The 23,662-nt window shown below is 46.1% G+C and overlaps 1 protein-coding gene across 11 annotated transcripts; it reads left to right on the top strand.

Annotated features, from left to right (window-relative positions):
- The first annotated feature begins 54 nt into the window (after positions 1–54).
- On the top strand, positions 55–23,369 carry SAP130 (Sin3A associated protein 130). Of its 11 annotated transcripts, none has more exons than XR_011142772.1 (23): positions 158–471; positions 1,154–1,417; positions 2,518–2,655; positions 3,484–3,719; positions 4,364–4,522; positions 5,608–5,719; positions 7,233–7,357; positions 8,215–8,339; positions 8,989–9,139; positions 9,339–9,429; positions 9,677–9,781; positions 10,652–10,793; positions 11,031–11,152; positions 13,935–14,237; positions 15,280–15,454; positions 16,734–16,838; positions 17,625–17,986; positions 19,598–19,846; positions 20,162–20,287; positions 21,273–21,376; positions 21,622–21,754; positions 22,066–22,179; positions 22,392–23,369. XR_011142772.1 is itself a non-coding variant. In XM_068953961.1 (22 exons), exons 2-22 carry the CDS (start codon positions 1,354–1,356, stop codon positions 22,548–22,550), a joined length of 3,264 nt encoding a protein of 1,087 aa, XP_068810062.1. In that variant the 5' UTR covers positions 159–471; positions 1,154–1,353; the 3' UTR covers positions 22,551–23,369. The 11 variants fall into 11 exon arrangements, 9 of the variants coding, with proteins under 9 accessions (XP_068810065.1, XP_068810062.1, XP_068810061.1 ...); XR_011142771.1 differs by having other exon boundaries at positions 15,277–15,454; XM_068953961.1 differs by lacking the exon at positions 21,622–21,754 and having other exon boundaries at positions 159–471; positions 19,601–19,846.
- The last annotated feature ends 293 nt before the right edge of the window (positions 23,370–23,662 follow it).

The following is a 23,662-nucleotide window of genomic DNA, read 5'->3' as shown; positions in this document are numbered from 1 at the left end:
GGAGCGGCGCCAGATTGTCGCCTGGCGCCATGTTGGGAGGGGTGGCGGCGAGCCCCCCGCGGCTCCTCGGCCTGCCGGCCGCCGGCCTGCCTGCCGCGGGGCTCTGCCGCGGCCGCGAGGGCGTTTGCCTGCCGGAGCCCCCGCGGCCAGGCCCCCCCCCCGGGGCGGTTTCCCCTTTCCGTGACGCGGCCCGCCATTGCCGGGGCCTGCCCGCCCGGCCCAGCCCCGCGGGGCAGCGGAGCCCGAGTTCCCTGGCACCGCCGACCGCGGCCCGGCACAGAGCTGCAGCAGCCGCGGCGGGCGGCTCTGAGAAGGCAGCGGTCAGTCCGAGGCGCCGGCAGGCAGAGCCCTAGAGGAGCAAGGGCCAGCGTCTGCCGAGCGGGCCGGTCAGCGGGACGAGGCCGGCCTTGTTTTCGGCCCTCTCCAGAGCCCCCGCACCGGATGTAACGTGCGGGACCTGCGGAGCAGCAAGTAAGAGCGGCGCAGGGAGAGCAGCGCTGCGTGGCGAGCGAGGGAGGGAGACAAGCTGGCTGTGCACACCCCCCGCTCCGAAATCCCTCGCGCCTTCAGCAGCCTTGTGACCGGCACGAGTCTCCTTTATCCCGTGCCGCCGTGTATATTGCTGCGCTGTTGTGCGCATCCCGTTCGCGTGCGGGGTCTCACGTCTTACGCTGACCCGTTTAGTCCGAGATCATGTCCCTAACGCAGCCAAGGGCCATAGGGCTAGGAAAGAGTGAAAGGCAGGGCAAACGCACGGCAGCGCTTTTCCAGAGTACTTGCTCAGCCTGGGTTTGCAGAGTTGGTAATTCCAGAGGCAGAGGTGGCATCTGCGTCGCGTCTTTCATGAGTTTGTCGAGTGAGCCGTCTCCCCCGTTGAAAGGACTTCCATGGCTCACTCGGGCTTTGTGTGGAGAACCACTTCTTTAGTTTGTTTACTGTTAGCAATGCAAGTATGAGAGGGGAATTAAAGCAGCATGGGACAGACACAAAACAATTGTTCCCTAATCACCTTCTTTATGCCATTCGTGATCTTACTGTCAGAAGTGCCCTTTAACAGTCTCTTTTCCAGGCTGAGGGTTCTGGCTCTGCTCGGGTGTTCCTCACACGCTCCATGGCGGGTTGTGTTAGCCACTTTTCTCTGAACCTTTCACAGCGTTACTAAGATCGTTTTGAGCCCCAGGGAGCAGAGTGGGGAGAGGGCAGAACGGCACATCTCCGAAGCTGAAAGTCCGGCCGGGCTGTATTAACTGCCAGGCAAGTTAACTTTGACAAGGCTGCGGGCAGCGTCCCAAGACCGAGGTCAAAGCCGCAGGACTAGTCGGTAGTCCTGGCTCGTGTTGGTCCTGCACAGCGATGCCCTTCCAAGCTGACCCTAACCACCGTCCACGCCCTCAGCTTTCTCAGCGCCCCTTTTCAGGTTTGTTCACAACGCAAGCACAAAGGCCTTGCAAAGCAAAATTAGGGATTGCTCAAATGTAATACTGTATTTAAAACGTTTTCTTTCTGGTTTAATTTTAAACCATGAACACAGCTCCGAAAACTACAGCTGATTGGCTGGCTGCATCTTTGAGCCTGGAGGCAGGAGAGCGCCGGGCGGTCGGTGTGGCCGCGCGCGCAGCGAAGCCGCCCTGGCTGAGCGCCCAGAGGCTTCTGTGCGCGTTGGGGTTCGGGAAGGAAAAGGGAGAAGCCAACCCCGTCGCCAGGCCGCACCGGCGGAACCGGGGCGCCGTGTGCCCGCCCGGGGCCGGGGCCGGGGCCGGGGCTGGGGCCGCCGCCGCCTGGCCTGCTGGCGCACGCACTACGTTTCCCAGGAGCCCCTGGGCGGCGCGGGCTGCCGCAGCCAATGGGGCGGGGGCAGCGCTGGGGGGTGGGGCCGGCCGGAGCCAATGGGCGGGGGCAGGCGCAGCGGCGGAAGCGGAGCTCGGCTCAGCTTGCAGCGTCGGTGTCACGGGAAGACGCAGCTACGGCTGCCGCCGAGGGTCCCGCCGCCGCCGCCGCCCGCGGGGCAGGTAGCGCCTTCGGCGGGGCGGCCGGGGCGCGAGGGGGCTCCGGGGCGGGGCTGGGGGCGGCGGCGGGGCGAGCGGCGGAGGAAGGGGGGGCGCCGCGGCCGCGCTCGCTCTCCCTCTCGCTGTGGAGGGGCCGCGGGCGCGGGCAGGGGCGCGGGCGGCCCCGCGGGCGCGGCGCCGTCTGGGGGGGGAACATCCGGGCCCTGCGCGCCCCGCACGGCGGAGACGGGCCCGGGGCGGCCAGGACCCGCCCCGATGGGCCAGCGCCGCCCTCCCTGCCATTGGCTCGCCGCCGCGTGAGGTCATCAGCGGGACGGCTCCTCACTGGCCGCCAGCGCTGGCGCAGGCCCGCGCCCGATTGGCTGGTGGGGCCGGGGCGCGCCGCATTGGCGCGGGGCTGGCGGGGCCGCTCGCGCGGCGCCCAATGCGGGGGGGCGGGGGCGGGCGCGGGGGGGCGGGGCGGGGCCGCGCCGCGCCGGTAGCGCCATGTAACGGTCGGCGATGCCCGCAGGTGCCATGAGCTCGCAGCAGTTCCCCCGCTCGGGCGCGCCGCCCGCCGGCCTGGGAGCAGCGCCGCCGCCGCCGCCCCTCCCCGCCAGCGCCGCCGCCGGCCTCATCAACCCCGCTGCTGCTGCCGCCGCCGCCGCCGGTAAGTGGGCGGCGCCTCGGGAAGCGAAGGCGGCTGCGCGTGGCGCCCCCCGCCGCGGTGGAAGGGCCGCGCGGAAGGCCGTTGGTCCCGGGGGGGGGCGGTGCGGCAGTCGGTGTAGTTGCCGGCCCTGACAAGCAGCGTTCAGCCCTGAACTGTTGCTTTTCTCCCTTTTTTGGGGGGTGCGGGGGGTTGACTGTCTGCCTTTCCTTGAGGTATTTTTCAGTATGTTTTTAGCAGAGGAACTGATTAGTGATTTAGGAACTCTTTCTACAGCAGCAAATGGGGCAGGAGCCCTAATCCCAGTCTGCGTTGGCCCTACAGGTTTTGCTAGGCTACCAGAGGTGATTTTTGGGTGGTGGGGTGGGATATAAATATGTATGCATATAAACATGTATATAACTTTTTTTGGTGATGCTTTGATGCTCTGATTGCTTTAATCTTCAGCTACTCCATGTACTTTTCAATACTATGTATTTAACGTGAGACTTCATGGCACTTGAGTGAGCATATGCTGTTCACTTCAAAGGAAAAGCTGTCAGTCTTCCTTAGAAGGAGGCTGTTAGAGGCTCGTGTTAGAGGTGTCCCCAGACTGCCCTGCTTTACGGGGTGGTCCTCCCGTTCTGAAGGGGGCTATGGAGAAACAGTGTCAATGTTTTTAGGTTTTTCTCCACTAGTGTATGCCTCTTTGTGAGGGCGACCTTCTTTTCAGCTGTCTACTTTTGCACGTGTGCTTCTGGCATCCCATGTCTGACCGGGTGAATAACCGCTGTATGTTCCTTACCCGTTTTTATCCTTTTCCTCAGAGTTCCTTTTTTCTTTCTTTACCAGGGAGCGATGAATCTAATCGAGACTCAGAAGTTGCTCCTAGAGAGCACATTGGCCCTGGAGGCTCCATACAACCTCGAGAAGAAAAACAGGAACCCGTGGTGGTTCGGCCGTATCCGCAGGTTCAGATGTTGACCCAGCACCATCCTGTCCAGTCTGGTGCCCCGGTGACAGTGACAGCTTCACCAGCGCATTTGACTCCAGCTGTACCACTTTCCTTTTCAGATGGACTTATGAAGGTAATGAGGAGGCTTCCAATGCGTAGGAGAAAAATACATTTGAATTAGAAAAAGCAAGCAAATTTCTTACATTCTCTCAAGTAACGGATATCTGTAGCTGTATTTAACCTACGTTAAACCTCTGAGTGTTGAGCAAGCATAACACACCAAAAATTTGTTTGCTTTTGTTTCTGAAGCAGTCCTGTGTTTCTACTGACTGCACACTTCTCAGGGTGTCATGTGAACAGCTACACACGCAAGGGACTTCACGTTATCACGGCGTTCTTTCTGTAGGTCTTTTGTTATTTAAATATCTCCGAAGCAAAAATTTATCTCATTCAGCTTCCTGAAATCTGTGGAAGAGTGATCAACTGATAACGCCCTGTGTCTTTAGGGGAATACCATAGCCCCAACAGACCCCACTTGTGACTCATGCTGTATGTTAGAAGAGGCATGTTTCCAGTATGAAAGATGTCCTTTTTCTCAGATGAAAAGGAATAGTTACCGATGGGCAAAATCCTTCTTCCTTCCCAAATACTTAACCAACCTTATCCTTGGGCAAGGCTGGCTTTCTGTCCAGGTTGTGATGCCCAGAAACAATTTCAAATGACAGCTCAGTGCTGAATCTGGAGTCGCCAATGTTTCCGTCTTTGTGTTTCTTGTAGCCACCCTTGAAGCCCACTATGCCCAGCCGGCCCATTGCTCCTGCTCCACCTTCTACTCTGTCAGCTCCCACAAAGGTTCCCGGGCAGGTCACCGTCACCATGGAAAGCAACATCCCACAAGCTCCAACAATTCCAGTGGCAACAATCAGTGGACAACAGGTTTGTCTTTTCTGTTCCACCTCACTGCTAAGTCAGGTCAAAACGTACGTTGGTGCGGTGGAGGAGGGATCTCGGAGGGAAGGTAGACGGCAGACTTCCCTGTTCAGTGGCCGTTAGCGGTTAGATCGGTTTTATTTGGATCATTAAACCTCTGTCTCGGTTAGAAAGTTGCTGATTTGTTGTAATGCTCCACCTGACAGAGCACATGAGGTTACAATAGTAAACTTATATCCAAAAGCTGTTACACAGCTGAGTCTTTCCTTAAAAGCTGCTGCTATTTTGGTTCCACTTGAACAATTTCTAGACAAACTACTGGGATTCACTAGTGCTGCATTCTTTAGCTCTCCTGGGAGCAGAGCAGAAAATGCTGGTAAATGGTTATGTTTTTGCATTGTATTCTTATTAAACCACTAGTTAGAGAACGTGGCGGGGGGGGGAGGGGGAATCCTTGGTGTGACCTTGACTGCAAAGCCAAATCCCAGTCCTTGTGATCTGAAACTAGGTTGCCAAAATGCTCCTCACTGACCCTCTGAAGGCTCAGGGTTTTCATGTCAAGTGTCTTTAGGTGGATCTGAGTTGGGCTGGCTAAGGACGTGCAGCAGTTTCAGTGGATGTTGTTATCTTGATGAATATCTCTGTGAAGACTAGCATTATCAGAAAATGCGATTTATTTGTTGCAGCGCTTGCCAGGTTCACACCATTCTCTTGACTCCACTGAAGAGGTGGTATGAACCTGCCTTAAGGAGAAGTCGCTGATGGCAGAAGGGCCATCTCTCTGGTTGACATGAGGGCGTCTGCTGACAGTCACCAACATGCCAACCAGAGAAGTAGAACTCTGAGATAGATAAAAGTTTGCATGTTCTGCACAAATTGTCAGCAGGCTGTGTGACTTCGTTCTTTAGAAGCAACTGCCTGTTTCTCTGGTCACTTGTAACGCATGCAACCTGTGTGCGCTGCACACTTCTACAAAAGCTCTTTTCTGTCTTTGGGACCTTTATGTGGTAAATACTGTTAGTGCGGCCATTAATTCTTGTCGGCGTGGCTCACAGTTCATTTGGGTTTCTTCTGTTTGTTTCACTCTGCAGGGGCATCCTAGTAACTTGCACCATATCATGGCTACCAATGTGCAGATGTCTATCATCAGAAGTAGTGCTCCTGGGCCTTCTCTACACATTGGAGCTTCTCACCTACCCCGAGGTAAAGTCAGATCTAGCGGTGCTGCTGCAGACTTCTCTTCATAACCTCTCGGGGAAGGTGCATCTAGCCTTCATCTCTAAAATTCTCACTGCTAACATAGGCAGTATTTCAGTTGTTAAGATTGCTAGCGTAAGTAGGGCTTCAGGTGACTACTGGCCTTTTAAGTATTACATTGCCTTCAGTCGTTTAGGGCAGGACTTGCGTGACAGCGTTTAAAATGCTGGTAGATACCAGCATTTCCGTTACTCTGGTTCTGTGCTGGTAGAACAGTAAACGTTGTCAGGAAAAAATATATACCCTAGTATAGATTGGCCTGTCATGCAAAACGTCACACAAGTTCTTGGTGGTAAGCGTTGCTTCCTCGTGACCGTGCCTCCTGAGCAGTTGAAGTTGTGCGGCATATTCTTGTACTCACCTTTCACAGGATCACCCATGTATTGCTGTGCATACTAATATATCCTATGTGCATTTGCATTTGTGCCTGGGACAAATGCTGATGCTAACTATATAGGCTCTTGTCTCCCAGGATTCTGGTTGCTATGGCTCACAAAACAAGGGATCACCCCCTTCAAAGGAGCCATGTGCTCAGTTAGCATAGTCTGCCAAATTTCTCATTACAGATTTACTTTTAAAAAGCTTATGGATTGGGTTTCCAGTTCAACTTTAAATTGATCCAAATTTCAAAGTACCATTTATATTTCTTTCTTTTCACATTTGACATTATTCTGTTGCTCAAGGAAAAAGAAAATTGACATGAACAAAGACCGAATCCTCTTTCACTAGTGTAAGTGGAAGGACAGTGTAGTTTAAGTACAATGTAGTTTTGGTCACTTGACTCCTGTGGTGCAGCTGACATAAACTTTGTATTTTCAGTTTAGTGCACGTTTTCCTTTTTTCCCCCTCCTACTCTCTTTCCCTCACTTCATTCCCTTGAAGTAGTGTTTTCAATTAAGTAACGCTTACAGGAATTATACAATTTAGTCCATCACATGTTTTCAAGGCTATTTGCCTTTTTGCAGTGATTTCTTATAATCGGGAGGCAACAAATAGGAGACAAATTAACCAAAGTTCTATTCCGTTGTAGGTTTGAAAGTTGTGCTTCCTCTCCCCCCCCCCCATTTATTGCACATGCATTTTTCTTCTGAACTTTGACAGGTGCAGAGAGATTGTTAGTATCAGGTGACTCATTTACACATTAGTCCAATAATCAGCTTGTTTGAATTATTTCTTCTCACTTCCATAGCTTGAATAGAACAAGAGTGGATTTACAAAGTGACATTATTGTATATAGGAGAACAAAGAGGATCAATAAAACCAATTCATTTAAAATAGTATCTGCCCTTCCCCAAAAGCTTTTGTGAGTCTTAGCTATTGTTGTTGCAAGCCTTACTTTTAAATCTGTCACTTGAACTAAAATACGTGTGAAATGAAGCTAACATAAGAGTCTGTCTCTGCGATCATAGTTGAGCCCTTTGGATACGTGGCGTTTTAACACGCTTGGTTTGTTTCCCAGGTGCAGCAGCTGCTGCGATGATGTCCAGCTCTAAAGTAACCACAGTCCTCAGACCAGCGTCACAGTTGCCAAATGCAGCTGCAGCTCAGCCAGCAGTTCAGCACATCATTCATCAACCAATCCAGGCAGGTAGCAGCTAAGTGGCTCCGCAGAAACATTGACCATCTGCTCCAAATTCTTCCCGACACCTACTTGAAATATATAACCTGTAACCCTGTGTTGCCAGTAGCCTCAGCCCAGCGAACTTTCTTCCAATTCTGTTTCTGGAGTATCAGTTTCTGATAACATGCAGTGAAGTAACCGTTACTCCTGCAGTTTTATTTTCTTTGTAGACTTGGTACCGGAAATTAGGTTTGTAGCTGTCCCTTAAATGGGGAAGAAGATTTAGTTGAGATATATGCAAGTTTTAAAGCCTGAAAGGCCTGATGTGATATGCTGGTGTTGATTTATTTGTTCTTAAATACATGTATTGACATAGAATTAAAAATCTCATTTTAGCATGCTTCTGTATATCAGCCTAGATACACTGCTGTAGCTAGATCTCTACAATCTTGTAATTATATATGTAAGTATTGAAAGTTAGAATAAAGGGTCAGACCTCTTTACTTTATGCTTACAGTTAAGATCTCAATGTAATCACCTTTTGATTTTTCTAGGTACAGTTAGTTCAAGGTTTCTTTTTATTCTGCAGGGAACAGTCCTTTGGCTTTTCCCCAAAACATCTATAGAGTACTGCATCTTTGAATCATGTCAATACGAATCTGGTCATGACTTTCTTGGTCACTGATTCCCTCTGATGTACCTGCTGTGAATACCAGGACAGATCTGCTTTGGAGCTTGCAGATCAATTCAGAAAGACTGAACATCTTAGAATGCCAAACCTTTGTGGCGAGATCTAGGAAAATTAGTTTTTAGCTAAGTAATTCCTAGTCGTTGTTTAAACTGCAGTCCTCTGAATAGCTCTTCTTACTTGGGTTTCTAGTCTCGTCCTCCTGTGACGACCTCAAGCACCATTCCGCCTGCTGTGGTGGCCACTGTCTCAGCTACAAGAGCTCAGTCTCCAGTTATAACTACAACAGCAGCACATGCTACAGAGTCAACCCTCAGGTAAAAGACGCTTGAGGCAAATTCTTTGGAATCTACAATGCTCTGACTTTACGGACTGCCAGAAAGGAAATCGAATGTGTTAGTCATCCCGAGCTGATACTCCTCTAGATGTGGGATGATATAATAAAAAAATAGTAACGCTTGCAAAGTGCTTCCAGTTCTGTGATGAGTGAAAATGACTATAAACATGAACTGTTGCTCTCTGTTCTGGGGGTGGGGGGGGGGGGGGAAGCTTAGTGAATCAGTCTGTTATCTACTGCTTCTTGGAAAGCAGAGTTTCTGCTTTAGGAAATTTTGGATAACGCAGCCCATCTTTTTGTGCAAGACACAATGAGAAATTACATGTGAATCTGAAATAAGTTCATATTTAATATATTAAACTTAACTTAAATCCTTAATGGATACTAGATATTTATCTATAAATATGTTCATATTTATAAATATGTCCCAGATGGATACTTACAGAAGACCTATGTTGAGGATAGGACACAGTGTCTTTAAGTTTCCCTTTTTGCTTTAACGTATAGTTGATGGCATTGGTGCTGTCAAAGAGGCCTGATCTCTCTCTGCGTTTTCTCTTTCAGATCTAGAACCTATGTGATTATTTTCCTGATTTTTTTTTTGTTGTTTTTTGTTTTTGTATTTCTAGTCGACCCACTCTATCTATCCAGCAGCACCCACCTTCTGCAGCTATTAGTATTCAGCGTCCTGCACAGCCAAGGGATACAGCTACTCGGATTACGCTACCATCTCACCCAGCTATAGGAACACAGAAGCCACAGCTCCACACCATGGCTCAGGTAAGTTGCCAGAGGAACCCCGCTTCTGCTTCATTCAGGGCTCTATTTAATCTGTCTTGATAGCCAAGATTAAATTTGGAAACAGAGTTAACATTAAGTTAGAAACTCATGTTCTTTAAGTCAGTGCAGCGTGATTGCATGCTGAGTAAATATTAAAAATATACTTGTCTAGACATGAAGCTTTCTTTTCTTTTTATAGAAAACCATTTTCAGTACTGGTACTCCAGTGGCAGCAGCAACAGTGGCACCTATTTTGGCAACAAATACCATTGCTTCAGCAACCACAGCTGGTGAGTATTCCTGGTGCAGTTGTGGGAGACTTCTTTCCTTGAAGATGGATCCTGATTAGTTTTGGGAAACAGCTTACGGGAAAGACTGCGTTTAGAAGCACACGAGCAGACTTAAGGAGAGAAACTTCTGGGTTCTTCAGGAGTTTCTTGCTGTCTTTATTTGGTTATACATATACTAGTGTGGTAGGGCTCCACAGAACGATCTTATTTGACTTCATGTTTTCGTTTTCTTCTCCTCCCTTTTTAGGTTCTGTTTCTCATACCCAAGCGCCTACAAGTACCATTGTCACCATGACGATGCCCTCCCATTCTTCCCATGCTACTGCTGTCACGACCTCAAACATACCAGTTGGTGAGTGACTTTGGTTTCGAGAAGAATATGTGTGACTGATACTTCAATTTTCTGTTTATGCTAGCGGTGTTTGGGCAAACTTGCAAATTAAGAAGGCGAAGAAAATCCCCCGAAGCTGTTAACAGTGGGGAAACTTGCCTAGATGTAGAACCTGCTGGAGATATGCTTCCAGCAGAACTTCTCACGTTCAGATTAAATCTTTTGTTCATCTCCTCTGCTCTCCCGCTCACCTCGTTATGTTCTTGTTCTGTTGAAATTTTTTTAATATCTTCCTCTGCCATAAATTTCCAAGAAGAGGAGTCACATCTCCATACGCTAGTATTTCTTGGTAGTCTTCACCTCCCCGCCCCTGCCCCAATGTATACGTCTGCTCTTTGTCTCGTTTCCCTGGGTCTCAGCTACAAGAGCTCAGTCTCCAGTTATAACTACAACAGCAGCACATGCTACAGAGTCAACCCTCAGGTAAAGATGCTTGAGGCAAATTCTTTGAAATCTACAATGCTCTGGCTTCACGGACTGCCTGGGTCTATATTAAGTTCTACTTTGCAAACAAGTTTAAGTTCCTGACAGCAGAAAGGATTGGGCTGATCATAAAAATGTAATCTCATTTGAGCACTGGAATAATTTAGTCTGTTAGGAAATATAATTTGCGTGCGTTCATAGTGTCCTTGAATTCTGGTACAAACTGAGGAAGAAACATAAGATGGATGTGCTTGTTTGCCTTAATCTTTCTTCCTAGTGATCGTGCATTTTGTTTCATCAATGTGGGTAGGAAATCATCCGATTTTAGCCAGGAGAATTAGTCTTGCCTTTGCAGGATCTGCTGACTTTTTCTTACTGTTAACTGATTCCTTGTTTGTCTTTGTGCAGCTAAAGTGGTTCCTCAGCAAATCACGCACACTTCTCCCCGGATCCAGTCTGATTATACAGCAGAGAGGAGTAATCTCATCCCCATCCCTGGTCACCGAGCATCTCCGAACCCAGTAGCAATGGAAACCAGAAATGACAACAGGTGGGGAAATAACACCTCTGTGAATGAGAGGGAGTGCGAGTAGTCTATTTCATGAAATAATGTTTTTTAGAAACTTGGTGGGATTTGGTACTTCTAAATTAATCATAGTTGAGATGCTTCATTGCTTCTGACAGATGAGATTACAAAAACCAGGGGATGGCCCAAAGGCAGTGGTTGAAGATGAAGAGTTGAAATGGGGAGTGTGTGTGTGTGATACTTGCTGTTTTTTGCCTGTAGGCAGTCAGTGCCTGTCCAGTTCCAGTATTTCTTACCGACATACCCGCCTTCTGCCTATCCTTTGACTGCGCACACCTACACCCCCATCACCAGCTCTGTGTCCACCATTCGCCAATACCCAGGTAAGACCTCTTCTGAGGTTTTGGCGCGAGCTGACCTTGACGCTTTGTTCACTTTCTAGTTTACATATTAGCTGTAGTGATGGGAGAGTCAGAGGCTTGTAGACTTGTCTTTAAGTCTGTAGTTGGCTCAGGGGAAAAGGTATGAGCAGGGTGTTTTGAGCTACTTCAGAGGCCTACCAAACATAGCTCACCCCTTTCTCAGGAGGTTCGCGTTGACTCTCCAAGGGTTTGTACATCTGTGAAAAAGTTGTTTTGGATTCCACAAATCAAAAGCGATTAAACTGCTCTTAAACCAGCCCTCTCGATGTGTCTTCAATTCTTAGTGTTCTGACAAGCCTATTTTCATCTCTTAGCCCATAAATGGACAACTTGAGAGAGAACACTGAGTCTCTGAAGCTGGCAGTTTCATGGGTCTTTGCATTATGGAGCTTGTCAGAAAACATATGATAATGTTGGTCAGATATGATGGAAACCAAAAGTGGAAAAAACAAGCTGTGTTGCATGCTTGTTCCAAAATATAAATATATCTTGGGAATCTGAGGTGCAGAGGAAAAGTGGGGGGGGGGGGGGGGAGAGGATTGTGCTACAAGCCTAGCCCCTGGCCTCCCAAGGAGGAATGGGGGATGGTGAGATGGTGTCAGTGGACTCGATAATCCTGAAATGATCAGCAATAAGTTTGTTAATTTTTGATATCAGGTTGTGTGTTCTCTTTAGAAGAGTGGGGACGGTTCACACATAGCTGTTGGGTTGTTTGGTTTTTGCAGCTGCGCAAACTGCTGCATGAGTAATGTGAGATCATCTAGTTAAACCAAATTCATGTTGTTCTTAGTGACAAAACTTAGAGCACCTTTACCTTACTGAGTGGTTTAGGGTATGTGGTAATTTTCACAGTCCACACCCTTGCGATATTTACAATTTGGGTTTTCATACAATACTTTTGTCTGCTGGCAGCATGTTACCCTTGACCAGTACAGAAGGAATTCAGAAAGACTTTGAGGTAGCAAAGCCTGTGTGCTGAATAGGAAGATATGCACGGAGAACTGATGAATTACTGGGGCCTGTTCTTTCTTTTCTGTCACTGAAATGTCAGTGAGAAGTCATAAGGCTGGACTATAAGTCATATTGGGACTTGAGGTGGGCTTCAGGATGGTTAAAAAATGACTCGCAGTAAGGAAAGGTGAGCTCTTAGTTTTTTCTGCTTTTTGACTGAAGGATTTTAAAGAATAGGCAGGTGCGTGGTGTTAGGTGGTGTTAGCAGCTGTGGTTAAGAAGTGGTTACAGAGCCCCTGAAGCAACATGCTTTTTCATGTTTGTCCTGCACTCGGACAGCAAGGACTGATGTGAGAGGAGCCAGTGACATTGCCACAGGAATGTTGTGCAAGCCCACGTGGCAGACTGTCAGGCGTTTCAATTTTGGTAGTGTCAGAGATGCTAGGGTAATGCTGATAAAGAACAGATGTGGCTTCTTCAGCAGAAGCTCATTGACAGATATTTTGCTTGCAAATTGATTTGAAACACCATTTGAAAGTACTTACTATGGCAGAAACTGGTAACAACTCCAAGCAGATGATTCAGGGTATCATCAGGATCAGGAGGGGCCTGTAACTGTGCTGAGGACAGCCAGTTGAGGGCTTAGATTAAAAGTATAAAGGAGGCTTTAAAAAAGATCACTGAGATAAAGGGTGTTAATGTGGAATTTGGAGGCAGGACCTGGTACCAGATTTCAGTTTTTCGATAGTTGTTTCCCTGAGTGGCTTTTCAGCACAAGAACTTGATTGAAATCCTGTGATAATGACAAAAACAGCTTACTCTGTGATGAGAGGGCTCTCCATTGTTAGCAAGCAAGTCCACTGTTAGCAAGTTGGCACTAGCAGAATTTCTACAGCCGTACACAAAATGCAAACGTTCCGTAAAGACTGGGAATCTGGAGATCCAGAAGCTGCAGACGGTCTGACAACGTTGTTAAATACTGACCGTTGCAGCCACCTCGGAGATGTGCAGTACACTTTAGAGCAGATCTGGGCAGAGAGAATCCTAGTTGCTCAGAGCTGAAAATACAAATAGACTAATTGAACGTCTTAGAACAGGTACTTCATTGGGAACGTTGTTCTGCCACGAAAGGATTTTGTTCAGTTTAGCTGTGGGGTTCAGCCTATACTTGTAAGTCCCATTCTGCATTAGATAAAATTGTACTCAAGTTCAGAACGCTTTTGTCCAGTTGTGCTAAGGAATTTTTCATGATTGTGTGGCTGGGGGAAGGGCAGAAGTAAGCCAGCACTTCTTAAGGTACTTATGCTGGAGTCTCTGCTTTCTTCATCTGCTAAATGATCACTTCTATGAAAGACTGTCTTCTGGAAAGAAATGCTTTAGTCCTACAATTTTCTTTTAAAGCAAGAAAATAACGAGTGTTGGCACTCACAGGCTTTGTGAGATAATAGCACAGTGAGCAGTAGTAGTGCACTGATTTCTGAGATTAAAAGGTGGGTACAGAAATGTAACTGGAGTCTACTTCTAAAAGTAATGTGAACTTGAACTTCTCTCTTGTAGCAATATCAAACAGAAAATGGAATGAAAATAATTAGTAATATCTAATTCTTCTAGCAGATAATCTTGCCTCTCTACTAGCAAATCTGGATTTGTTAACTGCTCTAAGCAGGCCGGCAAATTAGTTTTTAAAGAAAAATCTTTGAAAGCAAATATTTTCAGCCCAGTAAGAGGTGCTCAGGGAATCAAAGCAACCCACTGCGCAGGAGTGATGGGATATCCATGTTGCTGTTCCCAGTGTCAGCCCAGGCACCCAACTCGGCCATCACAGCCCAGACCGGTGTCGGAGTGGCCTCCACTGTCCACCTCAACCCCATGCAACTGATGACTGTAGATGCGTCTCACGCCCGGCACATCCAGGGGATCCAGCCGGCACCCATTAGCGCGCAGGGGATCCAGCCGGCACCCATTAGCGCGCAGGGGATCCAGCCGGCACCAATTGGGACACAGGGACTGCACCCTACTGCACCCATTGGCACGCAGGGGCTCCAGCCAGCGCCCATCAGCGCTCAGCAACCGCAAACGGAGACAAAGACTTCAGGTAACTGTCACCAGCAGGCTCCCTGCTTTGGGCCTAGTCAAAGAAACTGAGATTCAGGTTGTCCCACGCTGTACGTTTTTCTTTTACCTTCTGAGTAACAATTTTGTTGTAGTCTCTGTGGCCTGGTAGTGGATGTTAAATAGGCTTATATGCGTGTTCTCCCAGCAAATGTTTTTTACCTCTGTCTGTAAGTGTTGTTTCTTAATTTTAAGTGTACCGGGTGGTGTATATGGGTAGCGTTGGAAGGGCTGCTTCATCCGAGAAGCTTGACAGTGCCTGACATTACATAATTCTCTTCAGTAAGCCCTTGTGGGAAGTGTTAGTTACAAGCAGCATGACGTTCTGTGAACTGTTCCAGCTTCACCTTAGAGCACAGTAGCAATTAAAAAAATCCGGTCAGGTACCTTCAGCAGCTGGTAACCTGATCTTGGACTGTGCTAGAAACCCTCATGTGTGGAAAACGATTGGTCCAGTGAAATCCCAGTGGCTTACTGAAGAAAGAGGATATGGCAGCAAAGAGACTGTGCTGCTAGCAAAGCTTGCAGACGTGTCGTGGGGTGTCTTCCTGACTGTCTACAGTTGGTAGCCAGGTTGGCCACACAGGCTTGGCAGAAGGTCAGAACGTAAACACAGCTGATGAGTGCTTACTTGCAAGTGCCATGTATTGCCACGTAGACTCTGTTAGGAGTGTTTTCCCACTGACGCAGTTTTGTTGGTGTTTTCCCTAGTGATGTCTGCCTTTTCCATTTCATCTGGAAAAGAGTATTTCCCTAGCAACAGTCATCAGGCAGGGAGTAGTTTCTGTCTGTTCTACAGAAGGTTCAGTTATCAAATCGCTTCGTAGCAAAGGTATCGCTTACGAAGCGCTTTGAAAGTGCTACAGTTAAAGATTGAGGGAGTCGAGGGAGCATGGACAGCATGTGTTCTGCAGACACCTGCTTCATCATCCTATTTCTTTAAATGACTGCTGCTTTTTCTTCTCTGTATCTGTTCCCGTCTCCCTCTCCTGTGTCAATGTCCATCCTTCCATCCTTCCCAGCAGTAGTCTTGGCAGATGGAGCCACCATTGTAGCCAATCCGATTAGCAACACATTCAATACAGCTTCTGCAGCAACTACAGTTGTGCAAACCCATAGCCAGAGTGCCAGTGCCAGTGCACCAGCCCAGGGCTCTTCCCCGCGCCCAAGCATTCTCCGGAAGAAACCAACCACGGACGGGTGAGTAGGATTGAAGGTGACATGTAAACGACACTTCTGTGCAATCTAGTCCAGCTAAATGGAACAGTTTCAGCAGTGATGTGAAAAGCTCTAGAAGATTATTCAGTCAGCAGTGATTGTGAGTAACCTGCTGATCTATGAAACACTTCTCTTCTACTGGGACAGGTTATAGTTTCCTCTTGCTGTCAGTAATGGGATGTGAGGAAGGACAATTTATCTCTAGCTCTTGGAAGTGACCTTTTGGGGGAAAACGGATTTGAGACTTTCTAGCTTAGTTTAATAAAAACAAAGAGCTCATAATCTGCTAAAACTAGAATTCCGTGCTTTGTCTTCTCTGCTTTTCTCGGAAGGGTCTGTGGATGAGTAGAAAGGATGGGATTAACACCCTGCTGAGCAGCCTGATTAGGAAAAGGGGAGGAAGAAACTTAAACTCTTAAAATATTTTATTCAGGCGTTTAAAATTAGACAGGCAACATAAAGAGGCAAGAGGAAGCATGAGAATTAACAATCCATTTCCTCCTGACTACAGCTGAAAAGGTTTGGATCCAGTATGTCCTGAGAGACCAAAATTGGACTATTTTGGGTCTTTTCAAGTATAAGCCTTTTCTAAGGCCTGCAGTTTCTCTACCTTAAAAATTGAAACGTAAACCAAAGAAGTGGAGATAAATTGCTAAAGCATTTTTCCAATTGAGAGGTGATTGATCATCTTGAACAGTTTCACTTCCAGCCCCACAGGAGACTGAGTAGCCTCTAAAATACTCTTCTGTACTAAGCACTGTGCTTTTCTGCTTAACATCCACATTCAGTGCTTGCAGTCTTGGAGTCGGGCTCTTACACAGTCTAGTCCAACTAAACAAAGTAGGTGTCCATCTGAGCACTGTGTAGTTCCAAGTGGTTTGCTCAGTCTCCTGATAGCAGTGGAGGACAATGGCATGGCCAGCCGTCCCTTTGTCTGCTGTTGGAGCCTGGCAGTCTCAACAAGGAGTCTTGGCTGGCAAGATGAAAGTAAAAGCAGCGTTTCTGGAGAGGCCCTAAAACTGGGTGAGACTAGGCCAGACCACTTAGTCTTTTATCTTTAAAGAAAATAAAATTTAAGATCTTATTTGAAAAGGCAAAATGAGACTCTAATAGATGACAGTTATACTGAGAATAGAGTGGAGTGATACAGATATAGCTCCCGTTCTGGTTTTGGCAAGAGAAAGTCGATTGCTTTGCTCTCAGTGGTATTTATCTTTGCATTGGAGAGACAGTTAAGACAGATCTAAAATTCCTCTTACAGGCTGGCAGTCCGAAAAAGCTTAATTCCCCCTCAGCCTCCTGAAGTAGCTAGCACACGTGTGGAGAGCACTATGCGAAGCACGTCTGGATCACCAAGGCCTGCTGGGTAAGACTTTTATCATGCACTTGGTTGTTTCTTAATATTCTTACTGTATTTCTTGATTCACGTTCTTTGGCTTTTAAAGTGGCTTCCTTTCTTCTGGAAAATTGAAGGATCTATTTGAATGTGTCAGTGTGACAACTTTGAACAGCCTTGGCTAGTTCTGCTATTGTGAAACTGAGGCAATAGCCTTTTAAAAGGTGTGGTTATCAGCTTTCAAAAGGAGAAAAAAAAAAAGTTAAGGATATGCTTCAAACTCTTAAGTCTATATTACTTGGAAATTAATGCTGAAGAAAATTCAAATGGAGCTTCTACCCTGCTTCAGTTGTATCCAGTGGCTTTATAATTTATTGTTTTAAAACTTAGCTATAGTGGGCGCTCTTGTCAAACAGAGGATGGGGCAGAAAAGCTTTGGGTAAAATTTCCTCTTGTTTACATTGTGAAAGTGTCTCGCTCCTTTCAGGAGCGTTCTGAATGTATTTGGAATTAGTCATGAGATTCGCCTGTTATAGATGCTGTTTTCTTCTACTTGCTATAACAGATGCAAAGGACTCAAAAGAAGGGGGGGGGGAAAAAGTGAAACTAAGATTGAAATGATAGCATTTCTTCTTGTGTTCCACACGTTACTGAGCCAGGTGTTATTTCCTGGGGTAGAAAAACTGGGTAGTCTGAATGCAGCATGGCTCATTAACTTTGTTTGTGGTAGAAAGTCACGACAGCAGTACTCTAAGGCAGCAATGCCATGAACTCTAGTTTTTTCACTTTTTTTTTTTTTTTTTTTAAATGTTACAGTGCCAAGCCAAAACCTGAGATTCATGTGTCCATGGCCACTCCAGTCACTGTGTCTATGGAGGCAGTGTCTAATCAGAGCAGCGAGCAGCCCACCATTGCAGTGCCCCCTACCTCCCAGCAGCCTCCCTCTGCCAGTCCAACCATTATCGCAGCAGCCAGTCCCACCTCGCAGCCCACAGCCGCTCTGTCCACCATTCCAGGAGCTGTCCCGGTTGCTCCGCCAACTTCTACCACAATTGTGGCTGCACCCGCTCCTCCATCAGCCATAAGCGGTGCTCTTTCAGCAGTGCTGGGGCCTGCAGTACCAGAAATCAAGATCAAAGAGGAAGTGGAACCTATGGACATAATGCGACCAGTATCTGGTAGGTTGATAAGCATCAAGTTGTGTCTTTCTCTCGTGCACACGCGCACCTTATTTCTCATATTTCCTTTCCCTACTTACTGCTTCTCAATAGATAAAATGGACTTGGTTTTGGTGATGTGATTGGGGTATGAAGTGCTATGTGAATAGAGTATGAAGTCTTAATGGCCCAGTAAATGGAATGGAAAACAAAGCTTTAGTTGATAGTTGAGTTGGGACTACTTTAATGAATTTGAGATCTGTTCTTGACTCCTAGGAAGAAAGGGCATTACATTGTCTAGGAGGCGGTTCCTGTTGCAAATAACAGAAGTTGCAGAGCAGCAGCAAGACTCCTGCCTTATTGAGAAGGCAAAGAAATTTCAAACTCTCATGAAATCACTTGGGACTACTGCTTTTTTCATGCTCACGTCATCCAACTCCAAAGATTCTGCATGAATTACTTTTGGGAAAAAAAAAAAAAAACAACTAAGCAGCTGTGCTAGTATATTATGAATAAGTACAATTAATGTCAGTTTTTTCACAAGCCCTAATGTTCAGATTCAAGGGCCTTCCTTGCACGTAAAGAATGAGTGACCAGGCTAGGTAGGACCTTAATAGGGCACTTCTGCAATTCATGGATATTTTCTCTTGACCTTTTTTCAGTATTCACAGTATATTGCTTTGTTATCCAACTTGGTCATAGTTGCCATCAGCCAAGATTAGTAAACTTCAAGTCCTTAAGGATCTCAGCATGCAGACTATACAGTGACAAAATTATGAGTGGGTCTCACGTTCTCGAGTAATGTGGCATCAGAGTTCTGTTTTACCTGATTTTCATCATTCTCCCTAAAACTGTATGCTTTTCTGTGAGGGAAGAAGCTGCTTACTACAGATAGCTCTGGAGTGCAGCCAGATAGAATCAAGCTCTTCAGAGTTCTTTTTGTCTTTTCTTGACCATGTGGGGTATGCCAAACTGTCCAAGAGATCTCATCCCAGAGATTTTCAGCTGTAGATTGTAGCACGCTTGCCTAGTTGCTGCTGATTGAGCTTTTTTCCTCTGAGTGTCAATGAGTGTTCCTTCAAGCTACCTGCCACTCTGCTGCCCAACTTCAGAGGTGTGGATTTGTGCATCTACTGACGTGGTGCTGTTGACTCGGCAGTCCAAGTAGACTCTGGCAGGGAGAGTACTGCAGTCCCTATTTGCCCTTTTCATGGCAAAAGGGACTTGCTTGCTATCTATTGTGATCCACGTATAGATTGGCATAGATTCAGAGAAGACAGACATCTTCTGTACAGTAACTAAGAGTGATATTAGTGTGGATTAGTTTTTGTAGCATTCAACTAAAAAGGTTTGAATGTGAAGGAACAGAGAGACAGGACTGCCCCTGTTCTCACTCTCTGCGCTCTTGTACACGGGCCACTAAGGGTTTTAGGGTATAGGCATGGTCCGAATGATTGTTCCTGGCTTAATATCTGGTCTTGCACACACAGGGGGCTAAAGTGCATCTACAGTGAAATCCAAACCCCACACAATGCATTGAACAGCAACTGCTATTCTGGAGATAGTGCTCAAACAATAGTAGCTCCTTTACACTTCTGATAGTTGGTGTTGGTTTTCTTTCTTACATCTCAGCAGTTCCTCCTTTGACTACAAGTACTGTGTCTCCATCTCTGGCGTTGTTGGCCAACAACCTTTCAATGCCACAGAGTGATTTACCACCTGGTGCTTCCCCAAGGAAGAAACCCCGTAAGCAGCAGCATGTGATCTCCACAGAGGAAGGTGACATGATGGAAACAAATAGCACCGATGATGAGAAATCCACTGCCAAAAGCTTGCTGGTGAAGGCAGAGAAGCGCAAGTCTCCGCCAAAGGAGTATATAGGTAATGTCATCTCTAGTGATTTTTTCCCCCCCGCCCCACGCACACTCAGATGTTTACTTTTTCTTTTCCCTTTCTTTCTCGGAGAACATGCTCTGTCATTCCCCTCGCTTCAAAAATAAAAATAATACAGAGTCTAAATATTTATTCTTTGCATACTGATGTTCAGGGGACGTGACCTTTCTCAACACATAGAGCATCTTTTTGTATGAAGTAGTGCTCGCTGATCTCTTGCTGGCGTTCTTGGGTCATGCTGATCTCCTACTTTTCACCTCCTTCTTTAATGCTCACAGTTGTTCTTCCTGGACCTTTTTCTAGATGAAGAAGGCGTAAGGTATGTCCCTGTGCGTCCAAGGCCACCTATCACGTTGCTCCGTCACTACCGCAATCCTTGGAAAGCTGCCTATCACCACTTTCAGAGATACAGTGATGTCCGAGTAAAAGGTCAGTCATCATCTTGTAATTTGGAGTTTTCATTCATCCTGGATAAACTGCTTCAGTGTACCAGGATGTGGTGTCTTAGGAGTATCCTTAGCTAGCTAAGGTTGACAAACAGTTTCACAAATAGATTTTGTTCGCAATTCAGAAACAAGGGTTGATCAAGTGAGCTAATGAGACTCGCTAGCTATGCTAGCTATGTTGCCTGAATCTTCTCCTCAGCTCTCAAGACAGAGGAGACAAGGGAAGTACCTTATATAGAACTAACTATCATAGAATTACCCATAAATTTGTAAGAGAAAAAAAGGTTATGGCAATTGAGAAATGTTTTCCTTGCAGTTAGTTTACAAAAAAAAAAAAAAAAAGTGATATGCTACACTCTTCCCTTTTCAGATTTTATTACTACCTAACAAACTTGTAGACTTAATCAAAAACATTCTGGATTTAGAGCAACTAGTGTTGTCATCTAACAAATGGGTCTTGTCGTCTTTTTTTAAAAAAAAAAAAAACTTTCTAAAATGAGGAAAATGGAGATCAGCCACTGTTTTAGGCTTTTGGGCTAATCTTCTAAACTTTTAAAGTGTCTAAGCTGACTGGATTTTTGCAACTGTGTAAGAACATCCTGGAGGGAGCAGATACGTATTTCGGTGGTGTAAGACAAACCCCTCAGTTTTCCTGCAGGGTGTTTGAAGTGCTGAGCAGTACATTTTTAAAACATGAAAATACAGAATCGCAGACTAGTTGGGGCTAGTTCTACAGGGTAGAACTTATTTTTTTTTTTGAAATCCCGATGATCTATTAATAAACAGAGCAGCTTTAGCATATGTGGCAGCTGAGTAGCTATTCTCTTGCCCTAATAAAAAATGTCACACGTTCTCATTTGCTAGGACATGTGGAGATTGGGAACTGGATTATATTTTTGTTCACAGTAACGTGGCAGGTCTCTGTTTCTCAATGGGAATAACATACCTTTTGTATTTTTTGGAGACAGAAGAGAAAAAGGCCATGCTACAAGAAATTGCCAATCAGAAGGGTGTATCCTGTCGTGCACAAGGGTGGAAGGTCCATCTCTGTGCAGCACAGCTGCTACAGCTGGTAGGTGGATGTGACTTGCCAGCTTCCTATAACGTGGGGGAACGCAAAGTGCTGTAAGACAGAATGGTTTTTTGCAAACTCAGTACGTGCTCCCCTGACATTGGGATACCAGAAAGCAGCTGGTATGTAGTGCCCAAAGGGAGTGGGACGTGCTTTCCCCTTTCTCAGGAATGTGGCGTAAGTGGCTTGGAAACTTAAGAGTGTTGATTTTGATCCAGACATAAGAGCTGATGTATTTTGTACAGATGATCAAAATTGGCAACTCCCTCCTGCTGATGCACAGGTCTGAAGAAGCGTCTGTTTGGGATGGTGCGGCTGATCTGAGGAGGCAGCACTGATCCACATTCCTGGATGCTTCTGTTTCAGGTTGGGGGTGAGGTAGGTGCTCTGCATTCTAGCACCAAACTCCCCAAAACCTCTGCATTCCTGGAATAGTATTGTGAGAAACAGGGGAAGCAGTTCTGGTTAGGATCCATGTTTGTTCAGAAATGGAGCAATCCTGTAAATAGAGTGTCAGTAAGAAGAATAGTGCCACACTTTACATCAGAGGCTCCATCTTCTGAATTACTAACATGAGCAGCTGAGAGGGGAACAGATTATCGTCATCTTTACTGTGTAGCTTTCTTAATGTGGGCGAATGCTTTCTGGCCTAGCGATAAACCTTCTCATGACGTGCTGATGTCTTTTAGACAAACCTGGAGCATGATGTGTACGAGAGACTGACTGCCCTACAAGAGGGACTCATTCCAAAGAAAAAAGCAGCAACTGATGACGACTTGCATCGAATAAATGAACTGATACAGGTAGGTTCCTGTGGTTTAGCCTCTCAGCCCAACATCCTTAATGACAACATCTCCTATTGCAGTTAGTAAGAGCTAGAGATGACATTTAAAAAAAAAAAAAAGTACATTTCCTGTGTTTCAAGTCTCATCATTTAAAGGTGGTATTATGAAAAGGTGAAGTGATTGCTTAGACTAGACAACCTGCCACGAATGACGATAGTGTTTCATTTCAGGGGAATATGCAGAGGTGTAAACTTGTGATGGATCAAATCAATGAAGCTCGAGACTCCATGCTAAAGGTCTTGGATCACAAAGATCGTGTTTTGAAGCTTCTGAACAAGAATGGAACTGTCAAGAAAGTATCCAAATTAAAGCGAAAGGAGAAGGTTTAAAGCCAGAATAACAACTCTGGAAATGCAGAAATGTGTACAAAATGGAGTTGAAACTTTTTGTAGTTTGGGTTTATTTTTAAGCAGAGCGTCTGAATAAAAAGGATGAGTTTAGGGAACAGATTGCAACAGATGGACGTGTGAAGCCTGGTGACCTGAAGGGATTGCTGCTGATCTGTCACAATGAACAAAAACTTCTCTCAGGCTCATCCATTTTTAAATTCTTTGCAGTCCCATTTGTTTAATCCTCCTGATGTGTCAGTGCCTACTAATTGGAACTAGTGATGCAACGTGTGGTGGACTGTGCCCTCCTCCTGTTTTGCAGCTTAGGGGTAAATTACAGGTGTATACACAACCTTCTGTATACACAAGAGTTTCTGCAGGGGACATCGAGAAGCTGACACAGAGGTCAGCCCAGACAGCCATGCTTCAAAGCATTGAAAATGACACCACATTCACTTACTCTGTTCAGTTCTTGTTCTTCTGACCTTCCAGTGTCTGAAGTAGCCTTCTTTAAACCAGTGCCACTGCACTAGATCTGCCACATTTAGAATCTCCAATGGTTCAGAAGTCCTAGCTGTCAATTTAAAAAAAAGAAAAAAAGAAAAAAAGAAAAGAAAAAGAAAGTGTGTGTGGGGGGGGGGGGAATCATTTCAAAGTGATTTTTTTTTTTGTAGTGTCTGTGTGTGTGTCTATTGTTGGTGCTCTGGGATACCTGTTTTGAAGTACCTCTTGCAGCAGAGTACTTCTTGTAGCTGGTGTGATGTTAATTGTATGTACCACATCTTGAAAACATTAATAAAGGACTCGGAGGTTTTTGTACAGAGCAGTTTTGTATACCTTTATACTGGTGAAGCAGTCAATGTGTAAACTCAAAAATAAATCAAAGCCTTGAAAGAAGTGTTTTAGGGAGAAGCGCGATGTAGGAAAGTAGTCAGCCTCTTGCTGCAGAAAGAAAGACAACTTAACTCATGTTTTAATCCATCTTGTAGCTTTAGGAACTCCCCCCTCCCATATGCATTTTACCTTGAATTTTCATAAAGGTGGCCCAATCAGTTTTCATATTAGTTCTATTTTTACTCTTTTAAATAACAACCTACTAATTGTAAAATACG

Source organism: Struthio camelus, chromosome 9 (genome assembly GCF_040807025.1).
Source record: "Struthio camelus isolate bStrCam1 chromosome 9, bStrCam1.hap1, whole genome shotgun sequence".
Classification (NCBI taxonomy): domain Eukaryota; kingdom Metazoa; phylum Chordata; class Aves; order Struthioniformes; family Struthionidae; genus Struthio; species Struthio camelus.
This window is presented reverse-complemented; position numbering and strand designations above follow the sequence as displayed.

What these genes read in the sequence shown, in the direction of transcription:
- SAP130 (XM_068953958.1), top strand. Translation starts at nt 1,354, where the DNA reads ATGCCCTTCCAAGCTGACCCTAACCACCGTCCACGCCCTCAGCTTTCT. An exon ending in TTTCAGATGGACTTATGAAG is followed by an intron (nt 3,720 to 4,363) that starts GTAATGAGGAGG and finishes TGTTTCTTGTAG; the next exon opens with CCACCCTTGAAGCCCACTAT. An exon ending in GACCTCAAACATACCAGTTG is followed by an intron (nt 9,782 to 10,651) that starts GTGAGTGACTTT and finishes GTCTTTGTGCAG; the next exon opens with CTAAAGTGGTTCCTCAGCAA.